This window comes from Doryrhamphus excisus, chromosome 3 (assembly GCF_030265055.1).
Source record: "Doryrhamphus excisus isolate RoL2022-K1 chromosome 3, RoL_Dexc_1.0, whole genome shotgun sequence".
NCBI lineage: Eukaryota > Metazoa > Chordata > Actinopteri > Syngnathiformes > Syngnathidae > Doryrhamphus > Doryrhamphus excisus.
The window spans coordinates 29,373,148-29,398,838 of NC_080468.1; the positions used below are offsets into that span (position 1 = coordinate 29,373,148).

General features: G+C 47.4%; 2 protein-coding genes across 3 annotated transcripts; one reads left to right on the forward strand and one right to left on the reverse strand.

Annotated features, from left to right (window-relative positions):
- Window positions 1-774: 774 nt before the first annotated feature.
- LOC131124878 (acyl-coenzyme A thioesterase 3-like) lies at window positions 775-8,500 on the reverse strand. Of its 2 annotated transcripts, XM_058065816.1 has the most exons (12): window positions 7,481-8,500; window positions 3,220-3,425; window positions 3,039-3,138; window positions 2,777-2,967; window positions 2,533-2,696; window positions 2,348-2,464; window positions 2,207-2,286; window positions 2,039-2,135; window positions 1,794-1,874; window positions 1,596-1,717; window positions 1,343-1,499; window positions 775-1,213 (listed from the first exon to the last, which is right to left on the reverse strand). In XM_058065816.1, exons 1-12 carry the CDS (start codon window positions 7,543-7,545, stop codon window positions 1,031-1,033), a joined length of 1,563 nt encoding a protein of 520 aa, XP_057921799.1. In that variant the 5' UTR covers window positions 7,546-8,500; the 3' UTR covers window positions 775-1,030. The 2 variants fall into 2 exon arrangements, with proteins under 2 accessions (XP_057921799.1, XP_057921798.1); XM_058065815.1 differs by lacking the exons at window positions 2,039-2,135; window positions 2,207-2,286 and having other exon boundaries at window positions 1,062-1,499; window positions 1,576-1,717; window positions 7,481-8,494.
- A 3,460-nt stretch (window positions 8,501-11,960) lies between these two features.
- LOC131124855 (SLIT-ROBO Rho GTPase-activating protein 1-like) lies at window positions 11,961-25,680 on the forward strand. The gene is made up of 23 exons (XM_058065751.1): window positions 11,961-12,355; window positions 17,524-17,719; window positions 17,807-17,861; window positions 17,959-18,066; window positions 18,497-18,559; window positions 18,936-19,133; window positions 19,206-19,334; window positions 19,419-19,640; window positions 19,719-19,820; window positions 19,900-20,097; window positions 20,172-20,256; window positions 20,708-20,735; window positions 20,809-20,842; window positions 20,906-20,966; window positions 21,046-21,123; window positions 21,195-21,329; window positions 21,397-21,502; window positions 22,316-22,540; window positions 22,733-22,812; window positions 22,967-23,147; window positions 23,367-23,498; window positions 23,568-23,901; window positions 23,999-25,680. The coding sequence occupies exons 1-23, from the start codon at window positions 12,289-12,291 to the stop codon at window positions 24,431-24,433; spliced, it is 3,252 nt and encodes a 1,083-aa protein (XP_057921734.1). The 5' UTR covers window positions 11,961-12,288; the 3' UTR covers window positions 24,434-25,680.
- The last annotated feature ends 11 nt before the right edge of the window (window positions 25,681-25,691 follow it).

A 25,691-nucleotide genomic window follows, 5' to 3' on the forward strand; every position in this document is an offset into this window, starting at 1 on the left:
TTCGATACATTCCCGTGTGATCAATAAGAGGTCGTGTTCAACCAGCAACCAGCAGGATACATACGAGTATATTATTGAAAAGCTGTGATGGCATCATCGAAGTGCTGAGTGATGACTCCATTTGTAAATGTACGTGTGCGTATGTCTCACTATAGTCAACTGGACGCCACAAATCCTGCAGGACCATCCTCACGTAGTACCGTCCTTTCCTGTCTGCAGTTGCCGAGCTGTGCTTGAAATGCATGTTCATAGAGGACTGCAATGTATCCCACTTGGCATCTTCCGCCATTATTCTGCTTCATGAAATCCCATCCCTCTGCAGCAGTCCTTTCTCACCTCCCAGGCCTGTCAGGCGGCCCTGGCGGTGCCGGACCTGCAGGAGCCCAAAGTTGTCGCCTCCAGCTGGCCTAGCACCTGCGGGCCCACATCATGGAGGTATTGCACAGGTACACTGGTATCTATCTGGTACTGTGCAAATAATGAACGCTTAAAAATGGAAACATTGTTGGATCACTATGAAAAGAAATATGTTGTAAATCTGGTTCATCTTCATCCAGCCCATAAAAGATCAAAGATCCCCCAAAAAGTCCTTGAGTGGCCCAGCCAGAGTCCAGACTTGACTCCTGAACATCTGTGGCAAAAGGGAGAAGGTGCACAGGTTCCCACCCAACCTGAGGGAGCTTAGAGGTGCTGCTCGGAAGAATGGACAAATCCTCCTACAGATAGGCGTGCTAAACTTGTGGCATCATATTCCCAAAGGCTGTGAGGACCTACGAGTAGGAGCCCTAACTTTTCAAAACTTCTTTTTATGTCGACTTGATGGGGTGTTGTGCGTAGAATTCTGAGGAAAAAGATGAAGTCATTCCACTTCACAATAACACAACGTGGAAAAAGTGAAGCGCTCACAAAACTCGAGTTTGGAGTTTTAAACTCGAGGCTGAAGATGTCTTCATTGGGAGTGAAGAAGGTGGACAGGATTGGAAAGAGCAGATCAGAGGAACAGCCCGAATGAGACATCTGGGAGCCATGGTCAGGGAAGCAGATGGTTCGGCCATGTGAGAAAGAGGGATTGCGATGGTGTTGGTAGAAGGATGCTGGAGGTGGGGCTGCCAGGGTGGGGAAGACCAAAGAGGACATTTCTAGATGTGCTTCGATAGGACATGCAGGTGGTACTCCAGAGGACGGAAAGATGTGATCCGCTGTGCTGACAAGCCTAAAGTAGAAGAAGCCGCAACATGAATTTGTAGATGTCATTTCATCAGTGCAGTGATGCCTTGGTGTCCACACCAACACAAGAAGAAGATGGTGTCCATGATCAGTGTACTTGGAGGAAACGTCCCACCACAAGGTGGTCCCACAAAGTGAGGCCCTGCTTCACATCCTGGCCCTTGGACTCTGTCTGGAGTAGAGATGTTGCTGCAGAAAGGCCAAGATTTCCGTCCACAAGTCCTCCTGCGCATCTGAGTGTGGTTTGGTTTGTCCGCCCCACAGTAGGGACACTGCAGCACACCACCTTAGTGAGTCTAAGACATCATTTCATTCGGCCAAAGACTGTGAGTGAGCCGTTCCACTCACCTTTGTCCTTTTTGTTGTACCATATGACGTTGGTGGCTCTGAAGTGAGGCAAATAGGGCGGCTCAATCAGGTGTCCGGTGTCAGGGTACTCCAGACGCGTCAACAGGTGATCTTTGCCAACTGAATGCATCATGTGGAAAATCTGACACAAAGTCATCAAAGTAAACAAAACAAGAAATACAGCTTTGGTTGTGTAGAATTTGTGTGTGTGTACTGACATCCTCTGCAAACTCCACAGTAGGTTGATTCTGGTCATCAAGGCCGTTAACCAACATGACAGGACAATTGAGTGTCCTCACCTGGTAGAGGAACAATAGATGATCTTATGCTGCATTATCGTGGAACCTTGTCACTACACGGCAGCAAGCTGCAGAGGGCGCTGTTCATTATGGGCCACCTCATTTGACTCCAAACAGGAAGTTCGTGTACAGTGCAATCTTCCATGGCAAAGCCTTCAACATGCACTTATGTCTAATTTCCAGGAGAGGTCGCTGGAGATGGTCATGGTGTCTCCCCAGATCAGATTCTGGTTGTCATCCATGCGGAGCTTTTCAACATCCCTGTCACTACGGGTAACACATCACGTCCATGTCAGAGCAACGACATGCCAGGCGTGAGGGAGACCGCCTACCCATAGACCATTTGGTGGACTGCACTCAGGGTTTTGCCGCATGGGAAAAAGTGGCTGCCGCTGATGCAAACACAAGTAGGCTGCAGCACAACATCACACCGTTATGATCAATTCCTACGCAACAAACACTGCACCGGTTACCTTTACACTGCTCTCAGATGCCAAATACATGCCGACGTTGGTGCCGAGTGAAAGGCCCAATATCCCCACCCTGCCTGGGATGACAGCAGGATGGCGCCTGAGCAGTTCAAAGGCCTTCTGTGAAGAAGACGACAAGACGTAGATTGGCGACGTGGACGTGTTCCTGTCATGCCGTGGCCGCTCACTTCAAAGTAGTCCAGCTCCAGGTCAGCAGAAGCCAGCTCTCTGGGGGCAAAATACTTTAATGCCAAAGAGGCATAACCATGCGAGGCCAGCAAGGCCGAGCGATACTCCAGAAGCCCCTCGCCACTCCCCAACATGTCCAGCATCCCTGGGAAGGGTCCTGGACCTGAGGCACAGAGCATCAGCACAATTCTTACTTCCTCCTTCAGTCTTTCTGCCTCTTTGATGAGCAAGGCCAGTGAGGACCTGAAGGGATGAAGAGAGTCCCTCGTACTCCTCTGTCCTTGATGTCCAGCCTGCGGACCCCAGGCGCCATGTACCACCTTTCTGTGAGCACGGCAGCCAGAGGAGGTCGCTGGCTGAAGTCGTGGCTAACATGGCCGCTGTAGACGGAGATGGAGACCAGCATGGGGCTGCAGATGTTCATCTTGCGCAACCTGTCAGGAAGACACTGGAATCTTAGCAGGACAGGACATGACATCACAGGGAGTCATTTTTTATTGTATACCTCAGGCCCGTACGGCTGCCAGGGACAGGCCGCATGCTCCACAGCAAACCCATGGCTTCTTTTCCTCGGTAAGTTCCTCCTAAGCTCAAGTCATCCGTGACTAGACAGACAAAAACACCACTGCTGTCAGCTCCCTGATGGATGGCAGCCATGTTTGATTGGGGCACATTATAGTTGTTACCAGACACCACTCCGGTGGAGGTGCTGATGTAGTGGCCGTACGCCTCCCAGTAGTGTTTGTCCTCCGACTGGTGGAGGGAGTGCAGGGTGACTGGCGCTCCTGGTGACAGATTCTCCACTAGCACCTTGAATGCCTCATCCACGAGGCCCCGGGTGGGCCTGACAGATAGTAGCGGTGGGGCAGCCTGGGACATGGCAGACGCTCGTCTGCATCATTCACATTGAGGAGAAAAAAGAATTAAGAGTAAGGAGACTGCAACCCATGTCTTCCCATCTCCTGACTGTGTGGCCTACATGCTAACCACTTGTCCACTGTGTGTCCTGGCTGCATTTGATTTTAGAAAACAACATCCTTTTGACAATGTCAATCAAAGAAAGTATTGTATAGTACGTGTAAGCTATTAAGTTTATTCCAAAAAGTCATAGATGAACTTGGAGGATGTCTGGCCTCTGAATGGCCTCTGAATGTATACTTGTAATAATGGACAAATGATCACCAATTCTACAGCTGACTGCAATATTGAAGTCTGGAATAAGAAAGCAACTCCTACAGCAGAGGTAGGGAACCTATGGCTCGGGAGCCAGGTAGGGCTCTTTTGATGACTGTATCTGGCTCTCAAGCGTTTCTTCAATAAAAATGTATTTTTGCTAACATTTTAAAGTAAACATCACAGAAATGACTGTTAAAAATAATCAACAACTTTCTTATGCATTTTAATTCGTCCATCTATATTCTGCTGCAATACGGCCAACCATATCTATCTTTCCTGATGATATTTTCCAGGTCAAACACCAAAACTCGATTATTACTGGGTAATGCGGTAGTCTACCTCGGTCATTGAGATGTCAACATGTCAATGCAAACTTTCCTCCTTTAGTCAAATAGTCACCTAGCTAAAGCTGCAGAACCAAGCCTTCTGACGAAGATGGCCAAAAGAATGAAATATGTGTACGGAGTACGGTGCAAAACCATGCAGCAGCAGAAGTTGCATTAATGGCAGCAAGTATTTGATTTATTATTGGACACTGCGCTGCTCACGAAAGTGTGCTGGCCACACCCCATTGGAGTGGGGTAGTGTGCCTGGTCTACATAATTAGAGCCCATTATATCTAAAACTGTTGGTCTTACATAAAAATGCACACATTTTATTGCATTCAATGTTTAAAAAAATGTATATGGCTCTCACAGATACACATTTTAAAATATCTGGCCTTCATGGCTCTCTTAGCCAAAAAGGTTCCCGACCCCTGTCCTACAGACTTGCTTGTATGTTTTGACGGACCTCATGTTTGTCTATCCTCTTCATCTGATTGGACTTACAGGCACAGCCCAACCTCAGCCTCCTCAAAACACCATAGGGGGTAGAGCTGGAAAATCAACTGTAGAGACATTAACACCTCTCCAATATCTACCTTTTACTTGCACATCTCAACCCTCTTTGCTTTTTTTCTCCTCTCTCCTGACAGTTTTTGTGGAATGACTGTCCAAGTGTCCCTTCAGGCTTGCCCGGGAAGCCAAGGCTGTCGGAGCCCTTCTTAAATGAAACAGCATCTCATTCATTTCTACCAACAAGGCCGCCACTAGAGCAGATTTAAAAGCACTACAGCCCAAACAAAGCCTAAAACTGTATTGCATCCACTTTCCTCAGTCAGGTCCAAAGTCAATGAATCTTGAAACATCTTGTCTCAAGATGTTTTTGCCTCTGTCAACTACTTCATCCACTAGCACTGCAAAGGGAAGTCGTTTCCCGATACCCAAATACTTGAATGACTGGACCACTTTCGTAGTTACCTGAACCCCTCATCCTTTCTGTGAATACTACTTTTGTCTTTCCCACTGAGAACCGAGATCCCCACTCAAGAACCCATCCCTCAATGGCACCTCCTGTATCTTCTTTACTAAAAACCCAACATTCACACACCCCATTCTGCCTCTAACCTCCAAATATGAATCAATAAGACCTCCTTCCACATCATATGGTGGGCTTTAACATCAAAACACTGGACTAGAAGACCGTCCTGTTAACCTGATCGATGGTACCCCTTGCCTTTCTGAATCCACTTGGATATGGTCGTGAAGTATGCCCAGGAAAGGAGAGGAATGAAGATTAGCCGCAGCAAAACAGAGTATAGTATGTGTGTGAATGAGAGGAACCCAAGTGGAAGAGTGAGGTTACAGGAAGAAGAGATAAAGAAGGTAGACAATTTTAAGAGCCTGGGGTCAACAGTCCAGAAGAATGGAGACTGTGAAAGGGAGGTGAAGAAGCGCGTGCAGGCAGGATGGAACGGGTGGAAAAAAGTGTCAGGTGTGATAGAAGAGTTTCAGCTAAAAGGAAAGGAAAGGTATACAAACTGTGGTGAGACCAGCCATGTTGTTTGGTCTAGAGACAGGAAGAAGAACTGGAGGTAGCAGAGATGAGGATGCTGAGGTTCTCATTGGGAGTGACCAGGATGGATAGGATCAGAAAGGAGTACATCAGAGGGACATTACATGTTAGAAGCCTTGGAGATAAAGTCAGAGAGGCCAGACTGAGATGGTTGGGACATGTCCAGAGGAGAGATAGCGAATATATTGATAGAAGGACGGTGCCAGATAGGAGGCGTAGAGGAAGACCAAAGAGGAGTCAGGGCTCTACATTAAAAACAAAAATGACTTGCCCATGGGGAATCCTTAAGGTGAGAAGTACTTGCCCGAACTTGCCCCATGTAAAATGAAAAGACTGCCATAATGATATCATATATCAATATATGCTGATAATTCATCAGATAATAGTACTGATGCATTGTATTTGGAGGAATGTCTGAAAATTTGTGGAGATGTATGTTAACATGGCTTGCCATACTACCTTACACATGGTAGTCGTAGTAAGCAGTGATATTTATAAGTTGTGCACCACAATGAAACATTATTGAATAGACACATTTGTGTACTAGTAAAGTGTTTTTAATCCAGAAAAAAAAGCTCAATGGTCAAACAATAATTTGTGAAGCAAAGGTGAGAAAAATACACAGAGAAATGGAAGCGCTAGATTTTGTAGCTTGTGCAAAATCAGCACTTGGTATTGGATCTAATGGGTGGTGTTTCATTGTGACCACTTCAAATTGTCACAGCAACGTGATTCACTCACCTTTGCCATCATTTGATTTGCTGCCGCTAATAAAATACTTGTTTAGGAGGCACTGCTTCATCACTTTTTGCTCTTTTCCTTCATAAGTTGTTGAAGGCGTCCCATGTTGGCAGGGACGCCATGATAGATGTTTTCGTAGTCAAACGATCGCTGATTGGTTGATCGCGAACAAGAACGGGTGTGGGTAAAACGCGGACTGTGGACTACGGACCGCGGACTAAATAAACGATTCTGATTGGTCCATTTCAAGATTTGCAAGGATTGGTTTGCAAATTACCAGCGGAATTACGCAGTCCGTGTTTTACCAACACCCAACAAGAACCGCTTTAAAAAAACTCTTGGCAGTACGGCATGACAAAGTGCACTTGCCCGACGGGAATATCACTGATTGGATTTATTTGCCCCAATTTTGTTTTAACTTTCCCCGGGCCATCGGTACAACGTTATTGTCAAGCCCTGGGAGGTTTATGGATGTAGTGAAGGAGGACATGAGGGTAGTTGGTGTGAGAGAGACAGCTGCAGATAGGGTTGGATAGAGGAGATTGGTTTGCTACGGCGACCCGCTGAATGGAAAAGCCCAAAGAGAAAGACGAAGATCCTCGACTACACATTATTTAGCTCGGGTTTTTTCTGTCTTTAGTGTAATCCAGAAGCCACGACATTTCGTTGCCAAATTTCCCTGCTGTGTTTTTTGTGCAACGACGACAAATGAAGTCCAAGTCTAAGCAAAGGTTAATTATTTACCCTACTTCTCCCCCCGCACACCAACCACATGCAGTCATGTGACACGTTGGGATGATGTCACCAAGTTAGCGGTGCTTGTGTCAAAGATGGCTCTCGTGCTTTCAACGGTTTAAAACTGCAGACAAAACCTCCATAAACGTGTTGCTATAACACTTAAATTAAAATACGGCGTTCATTTTTGTCAATCAGTCCAATTGTCAAGCTAAGTTTTAAAATACAGCAGTTCCAGGGGAAAATCAAGCTAGTCATCGTTCGTGTTGATATGACAGGGTACTACAAGGCAGCAGTCACTTTCATTTGTACTCCAACATGTCCTGAGGGAGGTCATGAGGTCACCTGTGGGACATTGTAGTGATTAAGGATGTAAGTCAGGTTGTTATTGACACTTACATAGCAGCTTTGGAAGTTGTCTCTTTAGAGGGACCGCACACACCTTGGCACAGGAACACGTGCATAAGACTTCTGTGGTGGATTTTGGACCTTGGCAGAATTTTCCTTCGGTTTAGCGCCTCCTTTAGTTGGTGGTGGTGATGTCAACAGTCCCCAAAGGTCAAAGTCCAAACTTTAAGCCTTGTGTAAGCAATGGAAGAATTGGACTAGGAGATATACAGAAGGTTAGGTCCAGGGGGGAGGAAGAACAGAAAATGCACTGGATTTTGCTGAAGAACATATGTTGGTTAGTATTTACACCATTACACCAATAAGGTTTGAATAACTGAATGGCCATTCTATAGGAACTATATACTACACAAAGTAGGCAAATTCATGAAATGTTCAACAATCATCATTCCAAACTGTGAGGGGGGGGACCAATAGCGGGAAGTGGGCCTGATTGACGAAAGAAAAGAAGTTCACGCTGGCTGCAGGGGGGCTACCTCAGTCAGGCCAATACCAATACAGAGTCCAAGTCAGCCTCGGCCTGGCGAGTTTTGTTCAATTCACACGAATACAAAGCTCTTTCTCATCTCATGCTCCCAGTCAAGATAGCGGTGGCGCATTGGCAGCGTCTTCCTGTTAGCTGTATCATTGGGCAACGCCACTCATGACAGTCACTGATTTCTTGCATTAAATCACATGACTCCACGGCACTGAACTCGTAAGGGTAATAAAATAACACAACTAATCTTTATACCATTGCTTCTTTCTTTTCTTGTCCCGGGCTCGAGGACGTTAACGTCGATAAAATTAGCTTAAACTAGCAGCTAAAGGGATGGCTTCTCCCGCTGTTTAAATAGCACCAAAAGACAAGTTAGCAAAGTTCATGCCGCACACAAATACAGCCACAAGTGGGACGCTTAGTGATGACGTCAAACGTGGCCCTCGAGCGTAGTGTTGGGGAAACTCCATTCAGTTGACTGACTTGATTTCTTATGAGTCACTCAGTAAAATAAATCGGGTACTCAATTAACGTCAAATCGATCGCAATCTACCGGTCGATCACGGAGGTGGTACTGGTCGATCGCTGGTCGATCGCGGCGTGACATTAAAAAAATATCATCCCAGCGTCAATGCCGTCACTTGATTGATATACAGGGCAGCCATTCAGATGACAACTGAATGTTGCCCTTCGGGCGACCAATCAAATCAAACAACGTCTCTAAGTGCAGCAGAACTTACGATGTCAGCCTATCATCCATCCCCGTTACTTGATTGACATACAGGACAACCAGTCAGACAAAAGCGTCAGATTTTAAGCCCTCGCTAAAGTTTATGGCCACTAAAATGAGTGAAGGAGCTGGACCAAGTAAAAAGGCAAAAACTGGACCAAGTAAAAAGGCAAAAAACATATCACTTCCATACGGATATGGAATATTATACGGATATTATGATACGGATATTATCCATGACTGATAAACATTTGGAAGTGTGCTTGAGGCTGGCTATCAGCAGCTACTGTCCGGACTATGCATCCCTGGCTGGTTCAATTCAGTGCAAGTCATCAAAGTAAACTCAGGTAATTACAAAAAATGTTAATAGTTAATTATGTGTGTTTTGCAATATTGGCTCATTTGGTTATGTAAGGTACATCAACATACATTGTACGTACAAATAATCCTCAATACATTTGAAAATAAATAGATGTTTTGCATTTTTGTAGTGGGTAGATCATTTTGACTCGGTCATTTTAAAAGTAGCTCGCATGCTGAAAAAGTGTGAGCACCCCTGCTATAAGGTGTCAACCCCCAGCCGTCACCAACTCGTTTGAAACGAGACCTACACTAATTACAAACGGCTACCAGTTTGAAACACCCTTCTTGCTCAATTTACCTTTGACTATACAGTTAAAGGGGACCCATGATGTTTTTCTACTAACCCTAAACCTAACGCTAAAATGTCAAAGCTATTTACCATTGGGAGACATGTTGAAGTCCCCTCTTTTCTTGAGAAACTTCCGGATGGGATTGGGATCTAACACATACGTATGGCTGGATGTTTAAAGCCCACAAATGATACAACTTCCGGCACAAGTCCTTCTGAGCACTTGGGGGTGTGACCAACCACAGCAGAGTGGGCATGCCTGGAGGCGGGTCGTCGTGCAATAAAAGAAATCCAGCTGAATAGGTGCATATTCTGGAAGAACCAGAAAGCTTTGTGTGCTGGCCATGGTGTGGAACTGCTCGAAGAGTCCACAACTCAACGCAAAGGGCCAAAATGAGCATAAATAGGTCCCCTTTAATAATTAACCATACACTGATCATGTTAATCATTTCTCACAATAAATATCAACGATGATTTCATAAGGAAATAAATACAGTATGCAACACTTGTGTGCATTGAAATGATGAAAATGCTGACATTTCTTTGACAAATATACATATGCTGTGTACACCGCAGATATATTTGTATGGAGGATAAGCGGTACAGAAAATGGATGGAGGCTGCGTCGTGCAAATACAGCAGTGTGTTTCGCTTGAGCACACATGCACGCTCACAAACATGTACAAATGAAGAGCTTGCAACCAAAAGGCGCTAAATCCATTTTGACTGATTTCGAGAAAATCAATGATTTTTAATTACGTACATATCAATCTATTTGGTCATCAAGTCTATATTGCAAATGAAAGAGCTATCAATATAGGTCATAAAAATGCATGCTATAAAAATCCTGCACACACCATGTATTTTATATATTTTTTTAATTATTTTTTTTCGGATTTAGCGCCTTTTGGCTGAAATGATGGATTTAGCGCCTTTTGGCTGAAATAAATTTGAAGTCACCTTTAACTTCTTCTATGGCATTGTTGTAAAAGAATGTAAGGTGCTTTAATGTGCTATGCTAATAAAATAATTACAACACAGAAGCCATTCTCAACATACAATACGCCCCCCCCCCCACACACACACGCATGCACTCGTTCACCTTCACACATTACAGAAACAAAATGTTATAACCTACCACTAGTACACTGTTACTGATAAAATGTTGTTAAGATATTATAGCACACGTTAACATCATCCACATTCCATGATGATCAGCTTTAACACAACTCAACATACCCAATTATACAAGACAATGGTACAAGACATGTCATACATTGCAGGTGCATTCAACCTGTAGGCTGCAGTAGAGCGACACATGAAAAATAACAATTTGCAGACAATAATAAACATTTTATTAAAAGCGGTGCTCATATTTGACTGCACCATGAAGGTGACAGTGACAAAAATCATCTCATTACAAACTCTTTACATTGTATGTTTTTTAGTACAAGTAAAATAATGTTTCTCATGAAAGTTGGAGGTGTCAAGGTAGAGACATGCCTTTTATGGCGTAAAAAAAAAACTTCCATGTTACAGAATACTGTAAAAACACAATTTGTGTTCTCCTGAATTGCATAACATACTGTAACTATCATACGTGTACTTAATGTACACAAACAAAACAGGATGCGCACTGATACTGGCTTTCTGTATGTGCAGTGCCAATTGTATTGTTCTCTCTGATTGGTCAGATTATCAATAGATGGGAAACTTGGGCCAATCAGAATAAAGAATAAAGAAAGGGACTTAGCTCCTTTTGGTTGAAATCTGAAATGGAAATAGCGCCTTTTGGTTGAAAGCATAAATTTCATATCACTTTTTTTCATATTTTTAAAAATGATTTCAAGACCAAAATATGTGATTTGGATACACATGACAGAGGTCTATTAAACTCATGAAAAACATGCAACTTCGTGAAAATTGGATTTAGCGCCTTTTGGTTGCAAGCTGGGCGGCACGGTGGTCTAGGGGTTAGCGCGCAGACCTCACAGCTAGGAGACCAGGGTTCAATTCCACCCTCGGGCATCTCTGTGTGGAGTTTGCATGTTCTACCCGTGCATGCGTGCGTGGGTTTTCTCCGGGTACTCCGGTTTCCTCCCACATTCCAAAAACATGCTAGGTTAATTGGTGACTCCAAATTGTCCATAGGTATGAATGTGAGTGTGAATGGTTGTTTGTCTATATGTGCCCTGTGATTGGCTGGCCACCAGTCCAGGGTGTACCCCGCCTTACGCCCGAAGACAGCTGGGATAGGCTCCAGCACCCCCCGCGACCCTCGTGAGGAAAAAGCGGTAGAAAATGAATGAATGAATGAATGGTTGCAAGCTCTTCAAATATACATGTACACGTGCGGACGTCAGCTAACGCACTTGACCGCTAGATGGAGACAAACAACCATCGATTGACTTGTATGTTGGTGAACTAGCATTCATTTGACTTAGATATTAGCAATAAATCGTTTCTAGATACATTTAAACGTGATAAATAAAGAAACGGGTGCTTTTTATCCGCAGTAGTTAGCCTATAGACGACACCGTTCCAAGTTCCGCTGATTGGTCACCTGAGCTGTCAGTGAGACGTGGGTCTGCCCCGCCCTCATTTCCCGCCTTGAAGGTGACCAAGGCAGAGGTAGCGTGCACATCATGCATATGTGCGTGTGCACGGCTGCCTGTGGGCTTGCCGGCAGGTTGGCGCGTTCACGCGATTTTGCTCATTTGTGCTAATCGTGACGTCACACGTCGTCGCGGCTAATTGCTCCCCCTCCCCTGCCCTCAACTACCTCCTCCTCCTCGTCAGCGTGGAGGTGCGGGGGGGTCCACAGCGAGGGTCTGCTGCGGCAGTGGCGGATGTAGCGAGCATGCTGGAGGGAGAAGAAGCAGCCTGGAACCTTTAAAAGTGTTTGGACGGTCCAGGGTGGTCACGTGATCTGAGGCGAGATGTCCAACTCCAACAAGAACAAGAAGGACAAAGAGATCCTCGCTGACTACGAGAGTCAAGTCAAAGGTAAGCTGCATCACACGCACACACACACACACACACGCATGCACACCCGAGTGCTGCAGGAAGGTATGGTGGTGGTGGTGGTGGGGGGGGGGGGGTGTCTAGGGTTCAGGGTCATGAGGAACACCATGCTTAGCACCCCCCCTGCAACATGAGATCTTTCACTCAATAAAATCAGACCTGACATCTTACATGTTCACCCCCCCCCCCATGCTGCCATCATCATCTTCATCTTCTTTGGAGCTTCATTCACAACTCTTAACACAACCGCCATCATCCCCCGCCCCCCCACACACGAGCACAATGCATGGACAGACTGGTGTGAATGTGTGTGTGCACGCACGTGCCACACTGGGCGGGGATGCCCTGCATTGAAATGACCGCTCGCATAACCTACCCCCCCCCCATAAAGCTCTTGTAACTATGTGCCTCTCAAGTCTGCCTCCCTCTCCCTGCTGCTGATTGGTGGAGGCCCGTGGTGGCATGTAATGTATACACACAGCAATGGGGGGGCGGGGCCAGCCAGCTGAGGTGAGGCGTTCCTGAGAAGGTGGACAAGAGATGAAGCAGAGTGCTGAGCGGACACCTTTGGGGGTCCAGAATGTGATGTATGATCATGAACATAACGCCACAGATGGCCGCCATGTTGACTTCACACGCCTCTCTGGCACCAGCAGCGCCATCATGCGCCTTTGTGTCTCATTCTGGATCCATCTTAGCCAGTCTAACATTAACTCACTCAAGTCGCTCAAGTTAGTGCTTCCTGCATCTAAAGGCAGGAATGCTCTTGAACTTTGACCCCTCTGAGTGCTGTTCCGACGGCACCAATCTCTCTGGTGTTTGACGGCTATAAGCGAAGCTGCCAGAATGGTAGAATATCGACATCAGCATCAGTGTCTGGTCTTGATGACCCAGCAGTACCGCGTCCCTGTGTCCTTGGACCTGGTTGCCACGGTAACAGAGGTATTCCTCTCGTCACCTCTCCTCCAGCTTCCCAGGTGGAAAGTGGACGGAGCCAAACATTAGCCAGCATTAGCGGCTTAACAAGCTCTGGGGAGCCTTTAGCTTCCAGGTTTTTATTTGTGACATCAAACACGTGCTATCGTTATCGTTTTCTGTGGAGTTCCACTTGATTGTCTTCACACACAAACTTTCTCTGATGGACGTCCCAGCGGGAAGATGGACATTTTCACCCAATCAAACATAGCGAGAGCATAAAGACATGAGGAACGGAATGGCTGCAAAGTGCTACTATGATAAACTAACTAGGTGATGAAGGACGATAACTTGTGTGACCAAACATCTTGTTTCACCAGGACATGTCCTATGTCCTGTCCTGGCCTTGCTGTCCTTGTTTTCTTTATTTTGTGAAGTGATGAAAATGTTTTGGTTTCTATTGTGCCATTAAATTTCCCATTTTGTAGATATTTATTTGTCCAATAATACTTGAAAAGAGAGCTGTTATTTTCTTACGGGATTTTTCTAATAAAGAACAGATCAAATTTCTCTCATTTCATTTCCTAGATTTTTACATTTCTGGAGTGTCATGTCTGGGTCAGGGATGACATCCTGCCCCAAGTGGAGAGGTTGAAGCACCTTGGGGTGTTGTCCACGAGTGAGGGAAAGATGGAACGCGAGGTGGTAGCCCTCACCTGTGCTCATGAGCTTTGGGTCGTGACTAACAGGACAAGATGGCGGGTACGAGCGGCCCAAATGAGCTTTCTTTGTAGGGTGGCTGGGCTCTCCCTTACAGATAGGGTGAGAAGCTCTGTCCTTTGGAGAAAGTTGGGGTGGAAGGCTGCTGCTCCACAGTGAGAGGAACCAGATAAGGTGGCTCGGGCATCTGGTCAGGACGCCACCTGAACGCCTCCCCTGGGAGGTTTCGCAGAAGAGCCAGAGACGTTGGAGAGACTCCTCCGGGAGGAGAACGCTTCTCGATAGTAGAATGTTCTATCTATCCACACAGAGTATTGTGTGCGTATTTCATTGCCAGGCCGTGGACTGTACCTACATCAAATGGGGGGGGGTGAGAGGCTGGCAGGATATATTAGTGTAGACCTGCCAACACATAAGAATTTGTGGTACTCATCACTGCTCTCCATTTTCCTGCATTCTTTCAGTCTTTCCAGTACAGAGAAACAAATGGATATCATCAGTTTTTCAATAGTATTTCAAATCGGGGCGTGAAAACATTTCTGTCCCCCAATGGGGGCATGACAGAAAATATTTGACAAGCACTGGCCTCCACGCAGCATCCCTCCTGTTGCTATGGTTACTTGGCGCCCAGCAGAGGCTTCACACCAACTTTGTGGTGCGATTCAAGTCCCAGCCACCGGGACGTGGAGGACTGTTTAGGACACCTGACAGCCAATCAGAGGCCAGTGTTCTGCTGCTCGGCATCGCGCTCGTCAGACGCTCATTAAAAGGAAAGTGTGGCAGATTGTTGGCGCATCCGTGAAATGGAAATGAGATTGCAGAGTGTGTTTGTTTAGCCGTCCTCAAGAGGACTGTGTAGTGACGGGGGACCTGCCCAGGACCGTCCTCACGTCAGGACACTGACACTGGGGGGGGGGTTTAGAGGTCAGAGTGTCGTTGGGCGTCCTCACTGTGCGAGTGTCGATGCGGCAGATCGCAATCCCTCGCCTTCACCTTCACATGGCACACACACTGAGTGGTTGCCTAGACAACAGGTATCAGAGAGGCTCCCCCAGGAGTGTGTGTGTGTGTGTGTGTGTGTGTGTGTGTGTGTGTGTGTGTGTGTGAAACATGGGCTGATTGTGTATTCTGTCCTCGCTCTCTTCCCCTCCCTGCTGCTGGAGACGGATGTAGCTCGACCAGCCAAGCGTGTTGCCAACATTACAGCGCCAACTGGAGGACTGCTGTGTGTGTGTGTGCGTGTGGTAATGAGGTGTGTTACAAGGTGACTCTTTAAGGGAAGATGGACGGGCTTGGTCAGGAATTAGAAGGGATTAAGACGATGAAGGTGCTGTGCTGGTTTCCTGAGGGTGGTGAAACTACGTCAGCCATGTTTTATTGACATGGCGCTCCTCAATCAAAACTAGCGATATTTTTAGCGGTATCGACTCTTCCAATGATAAGAAAATGACTTCTACACGTATAAATGATCGTAAACAAGAGTGGTTGACAAGATGCAAGATGCCATAAGATATATAAGATGTGGACAAGGAACATTGGTGTGTGGAAGTATATGTCTGAATCTCCTCTGTCAGAGCATGAGTGGAAGCTAGCAGGGTTAGCTTGTGTGTTTGCATGGGTGACTCAGGCTGGTTGACTATATTTTTACCAGGTTGTGTTTTAGGAAGGCTTTACACTGTCCGTGACCACGTGCAGGTTCTGAGTGAAATAATTCCAGAAGCACCTCTATTTATTTTGCCGTAAATACACATACTCCACACACACGGAACAGACTTCCATGACTTCCATGTTTTCAAACCATCTCCATATACTGTCCAGTTGGGATGGCATGGGTGGCTACATCTTCCTTCATGACAAGCACAGGCATGGCAGTTGGGTGGAGATGCAGTAGCAATGTGTGCAGAGGCTGACATCCATTAGTAAGTAAGTAAGTAAGTAAGTAAGTTTTATTTATATAGCACCTTTCTCAGACAGAAGTCACAAAGTGCTTCACAAAAGGCAAAACACAGAGTTAAAATACACATAAAAAATACAATAAAACAATGTACAATAAAAATAGACATAAAACAGTACATAAAAACAGTATACAATAAAATAGACATAAATATATGATGGTCATAGTACCCTAAATCTACTGAGCTGGGTATGCCTGCAAAACAAGTGAGTTTTAAGGTTACTCTTAAATGCATCGACAGAGTCAAGCGAACGTAGGGAGGGTGGAAGGTCATTCCAGAGCCTCGGCGCAACAACCTGAAAAGATAGGTCTCCTCGGGTCCTAAAACGACTACGAGGGACCATGAGTAAATTTTGATCGATCGATTGATTGATCGATCGATTGATTGAACGATCTCAGCCTCCGAGAGGGGGTATAGGGACGCAACAAGTCTCGTATGTAGACAGGGGCCTGGCCTTGCAAGGCTCTAAAAGTGAGCACCAGGATTTTAAAATTCACACGGAATGAGACCGGGAGCCAATGGAGAGCTTTCAGAATCGGCCTGATGTGAGCCCTTCTGTTGCATCGAGTCAATAACCGCGCAGCAGAATTTTGAACCTGTTGCAGACGAGACAACTCTTTTTTGTTTAGACAAGAAAACAAACTATTGCAGTAGTCTAAACGAGAAGACACAAAGGCATGGATTATCATCTCGAGCTCACCTTTAGATACCATTGTTCGAAGTTTCGAGATTTTTCTTAGCTGAAAGAAACAATTCCGAGTGAGCTGCTTTGAGTGGTGCTGTAATGACATTTCCTTGTCAAAAATTACTCCAAGATTTCTGAGGCTTGACTTACAAGACAGGCTGTGAACACTCAAATACTGTTTGATCCCTGGAATAGCTTCATCAGGGGCAATCACCAGCACCTCAGTTTTATCAGAATTAAGTTGAAGGGAATTAGCGCCGAGCCATTGTTTTATTTGCACTAAACAATTCATTAAAGAGTTCAATTTTTGTATCTCCGAAGCCTTAAAAGAACAGTACAGCTGAATGTCGTCAGCAAACAGATGGTAGGAGACATCATCAAAATCCTGCATAATCTTTCCTAGAGGGAGAACATATAACAAAAACAAAATCGGACCCAAAACAGAGCCCTGAGGTACTCCAAACAATTAGCGCACCCAGACACGTTCTTACCAATAAATACACGTGCTGTACCATTTCAGACAAGTGTATTTCATGATATGTCGCCCGACCCGAGTTTGAACGATCTGTCTTTGTCTGTTTACCAAGTGTTGAAAAATGGGAGACTAAGGACTGGATTCTCTTGGTGTTATTGCTAGCCATAGGCTGTTTTCATCCATCTGCGCCTCTGTGCCATACGTATGTCTGAGTTGTCATTTTCATCTGATTTAAGGGACACTACCCTGGCTCGTAGAGGTGCATCGTAACGCTGAATGTACAAGTCCTCTCGCTCACTTATAATGTGTGCCATGTGGAAAATCTGTACCCAATTGAACGGAAGCCAAGGCCCCATTTGTAAAAACCTGAATACATGTACCGTTGCACCCCTACGTGCAGATGTACGGGCCCAGTTGGTGGAGCAGCAGCGCTGTCTGGAGCAGCAGACGGAAATGCGCGTTCAGCTCCTTCAGGACCTTCAGGACTTCTTCAGGAAGAAGGCCGAGATCGAGACGGAATACTCCAGAAACCTGGAGAAGCTCGCTGAGAGGTTCATGGCCAAGACCCGCAGCACCAAAGACCACCAGCAGTACAAGTAAGGCCCTGTGCTAAGAAACTCCACCCCTTCAACAGGCCTGGCTCTCCGATTGGAGCAAAAATGCATCATGTGTGCCTCTTGCAGAAAGGACCAAAACCTTCTGTCACCGGTCAACTGCTGGTACCTGCTACTCAACCAGGTGAGCTGCATTCAAGACTGGGAAGTAGGGGGGAATCGTGGTGCATTACTTCTACCGTCCCTCAAATGCAACATGTAAATGTCATGTCTGTCTTCAGGTGAGGAGGGAGAGCAAGGACCACGCGACCCTCAGTGACCTCTATGTGAACAATGTCATCAGTCGCCTCACACACATCAGCGAGGACTCGGCCCGCCTCCTCAAGAGGGTACGCTCGCCTCCAACGTAGAGTGTGGTGGGGCAAGACATCAGATTTTTAACTTCCTACCTGCAAACTGGACCACAGTGCTCGTCATGGCAACAGTGCACCGCTGTATTAAAAATACATTTGGCATCTTTTATTTAAATTCTGTGCTAAACTTGGAACTGCACGTCCCGTGTGTGTTCATGCAAGCAGAATGTTGACAGAATGTTGTCGTCATGAAAAGTCAAGCTATTTTCCAGAGCTCAGTTTGACTTTCTTGCTAATTCAACAGCCGAGTGCCTCTTCATTATTCATCTCTCTCATGTTCATGCGTGCCACCCTTGTCCTCCATGGGGGAGTGCCAGCCTGATTTCCACCCCATGTGACAATGTCTTCGTCACAGCTTTAGCTTTGTGCTAACCTAATCCACTTTCACGTGTGTCTCCATGTTTAGAGCAAGGAGATCATCTTCCAGCTTCAGGAGGATCTCATGAAGCTTCTCAATGAGCTCTACACCGTGAGTATACCGACTTTCATTGGAACTTCTTATCGGCCCAAGAAGCATTCCAGCACAGACTTTAGTTTGTTTGAAGCGGAGAGTCAAGTGTGAAAGCATCCACAAGAGAAAGAATGATCTAAAGATGAGATTTGGTACGAGCTCACCGCATGGTTGCCAAATCCCCCATCTTGGGAGTTCATGAAGTTACAGGAATGTCATTGGATTGTCAGGGCACGGATCACAACTGGACTGACATGCTCAGTTCATGCTCAAAGACTGGATAGGACAGCTCTAGTCCATCTTCCATGCAATACACCAGCAGAGAGGATAGTTAGCACCACATCTCTCCTTCTTCATGAAAGTGTGAGCGTGTCTGCTGGCTGTGGTTGCCTAGGTGATGAAGACCTATCACATGTATCACGTGGAGACCATCAGTGCGGAAAGCAAACTGCGGGAGGCAGAGCGTCAGGAGGGGCGGGTGAAGGGCGTGTCTGGGACGGGCGGAGGGGTGGAGCCTGTGTTTGGACTGCGTATAGAGGAGCGCCACCAGCGACGCAACGCCGCCCGCAAAATGGAGAAGATGCGAGAGAAGGTAGGCCCGACGTCCTCAAGCAACTTTTAAGCACTTTGACATATTTTGTGTGTGTTTGCTCCCCCACCCCAGAGGAAGGCCAAGTATTCTGAGAACAAACTGAAGACGCTTAAAGCGAGGAACGAGTACCTGCTGACTCTGGAGGCCACCAACGCCTCCGTGTTCAAGTACTACATCCACGATCTGCCTGACATCATTGACGTGAGCTGATCTTATCTCCAGCTGTAGAATGAGAACCACTCCGGTACACTTTGTACGGTTACATTGTACTATTTTTGCCCCCAGTGCTGTGACCTAGGGTACCACTCCAGTCTGAGCCGGGCTCTGAGGACCTACCTGTCAGCAGAACTAAGCCTGGAGGCCTCCAGGAGGGCAGGTCTGGAGGTGCTAGAGGGTGCCGTGGAGGGTCTTGATCCTGCCCGTGACCGCCAGCGTCTGTTGGGCCTATACCCAACTGCTTTCTGCCCACCGTCCCGCTTCAGCTTCCAGGCCCACATGGGTGACGCTGTCAGTAGAAGTGCTTTACTTTTTCTTCAGTGGATGCTGGGATCTGATTGCGGTGTTTGTGTTGGTACTTCCTGTCAGGTGACACAGATCGCCTCTCAGCCACAGGTCCAGGCGGAGCTGATGCTCCGCCTGACGCAGCTGCAGACGCGCCTGGCATCACTAAAAATAGAGAATGAAGAGGTCAGAGTACTGATCCTGATTTGATCCAGGGCCTGGTACTATATCTAATTAACATATTCGTTTTTGGTTCTATTTCCAGGTGAAGAAGACCTGGGGAGCCACGCTGACCACCCTGCAGGACATGACAGTACTGGACGACTATGATGTCTCCCAGAGTTTCACCCACAGTCCGTCCTCCGAGTCTGTCAAGTCCAGCGTCTCGGACAGTTACCTGAACAAACCCAGTCTGGCCAAGAGACGAGCTAACCAACAGGAGACGGAACTCTTCTACTTCACTGTGAGGTTTAGTGCAGCATTCCCAACCAAAGACCACCATTGGACAAACTGAGGTTCAGTGCTTTTGTCGTTCAGAAATTCCGTGAGTACCTCGAGGGGAGCAACCTGATCTCCAAGCTCCAAGCCAAACATGACATCCTAAAGAAAGCCTTAGCAGAAGGTGAGACCTACAGAAAATTCTTCTAAATGCCTGTTTCCAGTACTCTTCGGTACGCTTTAGAGTGGGAATCCTACGCTTAAAAAAAATCTAATTCTGAAACTGACCATTCTCTATCCACAAATGAATGTTGTGTCATGTGTGAAGCTCCATCCTTTTGGAGAAAGAGTTCCCAAAAGTGGTATGGAGGGTTTTTTTGATGACATGTTTGTTTCTTTCGGCTTGTTCCTGATTACGGAGTCGCCACAGCGGATCTTATTTTGATCCACATAAGGATTTTTGGCTTGAGCCCTTTAAATTCCGAATGCCCTCCCTGACGAATACCGATGATGCTTACTAGTGGAGATTCGGACCAGAGGCGTCTGCTCCAAAGTCCAGAACACTAACCACTACACCACAGCAGGCTTTTTTTGCTGACATTTCAACTCAAAATAAACATATCTTTGTCTGGCAGGCTACAAAGCAGAGCTGCTCACCACCAGGTAAGATCCTTCTTCCTCATCATTTGACCACCACCCCCCCACCACCCTCTCAACTTCGCCTTTCTTCTTGCAGTCGTGGGCGGAAGAACTCGCACAGCAAGCACCAGGTAACGTTGAGCCTGAAGGTGGTAACATAGCACAATGACGTGGCTAACGGACTGTGTTGACAGGACTCAACCAAAGCCATACCTCTGCTGGTGGAGAGCTGCATCCGCTACATCAACCTGCACGGTGAGTTGCATCACAACATAACAGACCACCTGTGGTGAGGCTGAAGATTAGAAGATTATGGTTGTCCCGGTCTCAACAGGTCTTCAGCATCAAGGCATATTCCGGGTGTCTGGCTCCCAGGTGGAGGTCAACGACATTAAGAACTCCTTTGAGAGAGGTTGGCAGCAGCCCAGCAAGCGGTAGTAGGCAAACCTGGATCTTCTTGACTCAGTCTGCTCTCCCCTCCAGGTAATGACCCGCTGATCGATGAGGAAAGTAACCACGACATCAACTCGGTAGCTGGTGTCCTGAAGCTCTACTTCCGAGGTCTGGAAAACCCGCTCTTCCCCAGCGACAGGTTCAACGACCTCATCGCCTGCGTCCGTGAGTGTCGCCTTTGTTGGAAGGTTGTGTTGGTGTTGACATGGCCTGAGCGTCCTCTTGTTTGCAGGCATGGACAACCTCTACGAGAGAGCCCAGTGCATCCAAAAGATCCTGCTGGGCGTCCCAAGGGCCACGTTGGTGGTGATGCGCTATCTCTTTGCCTTCCTCAATCAGTTAGTATCCACTCTCTGGGTGCTTCTCTATACAATCTACTCTCTTATCCCTGATGTTTATATAGTATTGGTATGCTATTATTACAGTAATAATGATGTCAAGCAATGAGATTTTAATTACTGTAACTGTATGGTTGCAATTGTGTTTACTATCATGGGTCATGTCCTCATTGTTACTATTGCTACTGGTAAGTTGGACTGTTTCATTTCACTGATATCATCTCCAGTGTGACCCTTAGCCATCATTGACATTTAACTGTTCTGTTTGTCACTGTTGTTGTTTTGGGAATTCTTGTTGCTGCTGTTTTTGTCTCTCCCTCTACTGCCCCCCCCCACCCCCCCCGACCCCACCTTTCTCTTCTCTCTTCTTCTTTTCTGTTCTTCTTCTTGCTCCGGTCCGGTCGTCCCAAATGGCATAACAAAGACATCAAATAACGGCAAATAAAATTTCATGGTACAGGGAAGTTGTAGCCAACACCTTTCCTGGCACAGAGCAAATCTGTCTAGCATGTAAGGGCATTTAGATCAACAATACTATCTGCCCCAATGGCTGGACGGGACAAAAAAAAAAAAACATAGTATCCACTCTCCAAACCAACCACCAATCCCACCGACCTACACGCAAAGTGTGACAAGATGACAAAATGGCGAGCAAAGCTACAGTAGCTGTTTATTAGCACATGCACCTTCATTGACTTCATTGTGCTGAAAATCTTTCACATCCTGGTCCTCTGAGGGTTCTCGCATCTTTTGCCTTGTTAATCCAAGTATGTGCATCATTGATGTTTGACGTCAGTGCCTTTGCTCCGCTAGCTTGTCCAAGTACAGTGACGAGAACATGATGGATGCTGGGAATTTGGCCATTGTGTTCGGGCCCACCCTCCTTCCCACACCGGACACTCTGGATCAGGTGGCCTGTCAGGCTCACGTCAACGAGGTGGTCAAGACCGTAATCCTGCATCATGACAACATCTTTCCGGACACCAAGGAGCTGCCGGGACCAGTTTATGAGACGTGTATGACTGGGGAGCAGTACTGGTGAGGCCTTGTCTGATTACTCCACTTTGACTTTCGAGATCAGCTAGTAGCCGAGACCAAACGTGGAGGACGTTTTGCAGTGCGACGCATGTAGGTGCTGTTACCACAGCAACCTGCACTGGTGCTGCATGTGTCACTCACAGACTCCTTTGCTTCTTGTTCCGCCCACATTTTCCTTGCTCCTCCCTGCAGTGAGAGTCCATTCAGTGAGCCGGGGGCGCTGGAAGAGACAGAACCGGATGCTGGCACCGAGACGCAGACCAGCGACGAGGGTACACATGAACTCTGACCTTTGCACGGTCCACCCACTCAACACTACCTCAGATGGCTGGTGGAGCGCTGTTGCCGTGGCAACTGCAGCCATGGCGACATCCCTCCCTTTCTCTTTGTGGGAATGAAAGACTCTCCCCTCCCTCCCCTTTGCAGAGGGCGAGGCTGTGGATGCGGTGGCGAGGTTTGACTACGTGGGTCGCTCTGGCCGGGAGCTGTCCTTCAAGAAGGGAGCGTCACTGCAGCTCTACCAGCGGGCATCGCATGACTGGTGGGAGGGGCGCCACAATGGCAACCATGGTCTGGTGCCGCATCAGTACATCGTGGTCAAGGACAGGCGAGTGCACGCCGCGCTGACACCATCATGGGATATACACACCTGCACGAAGCCAACTTTCAGACAGGAACAACAGATCTTGACCGATTCCCTTTACTCGTCTAGATTGGCCTTTCATGAACTTCCCCCTCACTAATCATTCTATATTGATCACTTAATTGATGATTGCTGCTCAGTGACTTCATCTCTGTTGACGTGTGTGTGCTCATGCATGCACAGGGGCGACGCCGTGTCAGACACACACAGTCAAAAAGCCGACAGCGATGGCGGAAGCAGCAGCACCGACGACAAGAGATCCACTCGAGACTTGTGCTCACCCACCGACATACGAGCGCCAGAGTCGTACAACAGGTGTGTGCGCACTTCTTAGCAGATATGTAACTAGCAACGATGTGCTAATCAAGACGTTCCTCATCACAGCCACAGAAGAAAACGAAGTGATGGTTTGTTTCGCCGCCCTCTGGGCCGCTCTAACGACTGCCACGGTAACGGGGCGGCCATGGAGAGAAGCTCCCCACCGGTGACCGGGCACTTCAGTCCCAGAGAGCTGCTGCTAGGGAGGAGCCAGGGCTTGACTCCACCCCTCGACAGCCCCGAACGCAGGCGCCGCTCAGCTGCTGTCACTGTGACGGTGAACCGCCACGACTCGCTGCGGAGGCCCGAGGACACGCCCATACGACGGTCCAGCAGCGGCCAGCACGGCTTTGCTGACTCCCATCGATCCCGAGCACTGGACCCCAACACGCTGGCTCAGGTACACCCCCTTTGGCTCAGTAAGGTTCTGGTGGGATATGGGTACTTCACAACACACAGGGAAAACTGCACGCTTTGATCTCGTGAATATCCTGCAGGACATCGAGGAGACTGTGACGGTGGCCTTGGGGGACTTTCGGCACCTGGAACGACAAGGATGCCGACCGGCACCGGATGTGGTTCTGGATACGCTGGAGCAGGTGAAGAATGGTCCTGTCACCACATGCTCATCCGAGTCCCCGAGCCCTCATAGCACCCCCAGCACACCGGGAACCCCTGGCACTCCAGGGACGCCCGGAACCCCGAGCCCCCTCAGTCCTCTGAGTCCCATCAGCCCACTCCCAGGACCTCCGGCCGGACCACCCAGGCCATCCAATCCTTCCCCCGACGCCCTGGGTTCCTTCAAGCCTGTGGCAGCTGCTCGCATGGGGGTCCCACTGAGGCCTCCTGCTCTGAGGCCCAAACCTGCAGTCCCACCCAAGAGCAGCACTCCACCTCTGCCCCCACCACTTGACAAATCCTGCACCATGTGAGCCAAACCAGGCCGACCGAAAGGCCGAATCAGGCCGGCCCGGGCCAAAGGTGGGCCAGTAGAGGAGATCAGGGTACTGCTGAATGTTTGACGGTAGCCTTTAGCACGAGTGAGGGTTTAAACATGGTCCTACAATTAATATATGCTAATAATAATAGTAATAATAATATGTGTGTGTTGTCAGGTTGCTGTGTTCTCTTCTTCCTCTTGTACAGAAGCATTTAGCAAAGTGACTGACGTGTGACAAGAGACCTAAGATGTAGTTCTAGTCATGTGAATGTTGGACTGTTGCCCTGGCAACAACCAGGTCCAGGACCACGATGCTACTTTCTTTATTTTCTACTCAGTTCAGCTGCTATTCTCACTGGCGCCTCCTAGCGGGCGCTCAGGGACACAAAGGTCCAGCTACTGATTGAATGTTTTAACGACTGTTCATCAAATGAATGTTAGCCGAGCCGACATGGCCGCTCACAAAACTTTAACAGCCTTTTTGCAGAGTTTGGGCAAGGGGAAGAGCTTCATACAGGGTGCCACGCTTGGAGGGAACATTTTAGAGGTCTGTGCGTGCGTGTGTGTACTGCCTGCCTGCCTTGTACGTGCAGAGCTACTAAAATAGCGATAGACGATAGATTATTCATGCCTGCCTTGAGTGCCGCAACACGCAAGTGCAAGTTGGAAAAGCATGCCATTTAGTGTGCGTGTGCGTGTGCGTGTGCGCATGTTGAAAGGTTTACCTGCTCGCTACACTAAACTCACAAGTTAACCTTAAACTCACAGGGGGTGACAGGGTGGGGTCTGTGTAGAAAACGCCCCGAAACACTTGAACAGCACAGTGAATGTGGCTGGTGTGCGTGTGCGCGTGTGTGTGCGTGTGTGCCAATGTGAAAGTGCCTTTTTGAAACTTTTTTTTGGGAGGGGGTGAATCCACACGCATGTCCAGAAGAAGCGCTGCAGCACTCTGAATGAAATCAATCCTAAGCGTTGTTAGAATTCTCACATTAACCTGTAGTGACCTTTGCACTTGTGTATAGGATGTGTCCTCGGCATGTAGCATCATCACATGTTGGTGCATTTCGGCTTGGGGGGGGTGGAGTGGGGTGGGGGGTCTTCTTTGAATGTGAAAGGACAAGTTTTAGTGTGTTGGTGTTGATGTTTGAACCTGAGCTTCCTCCACACAAGCTCGTATAGCCAAATGGATGGTATCGATGTGTCGTATTTATTACCAATAAACACTCATGAATGAGCAAAGACTGTCTTTT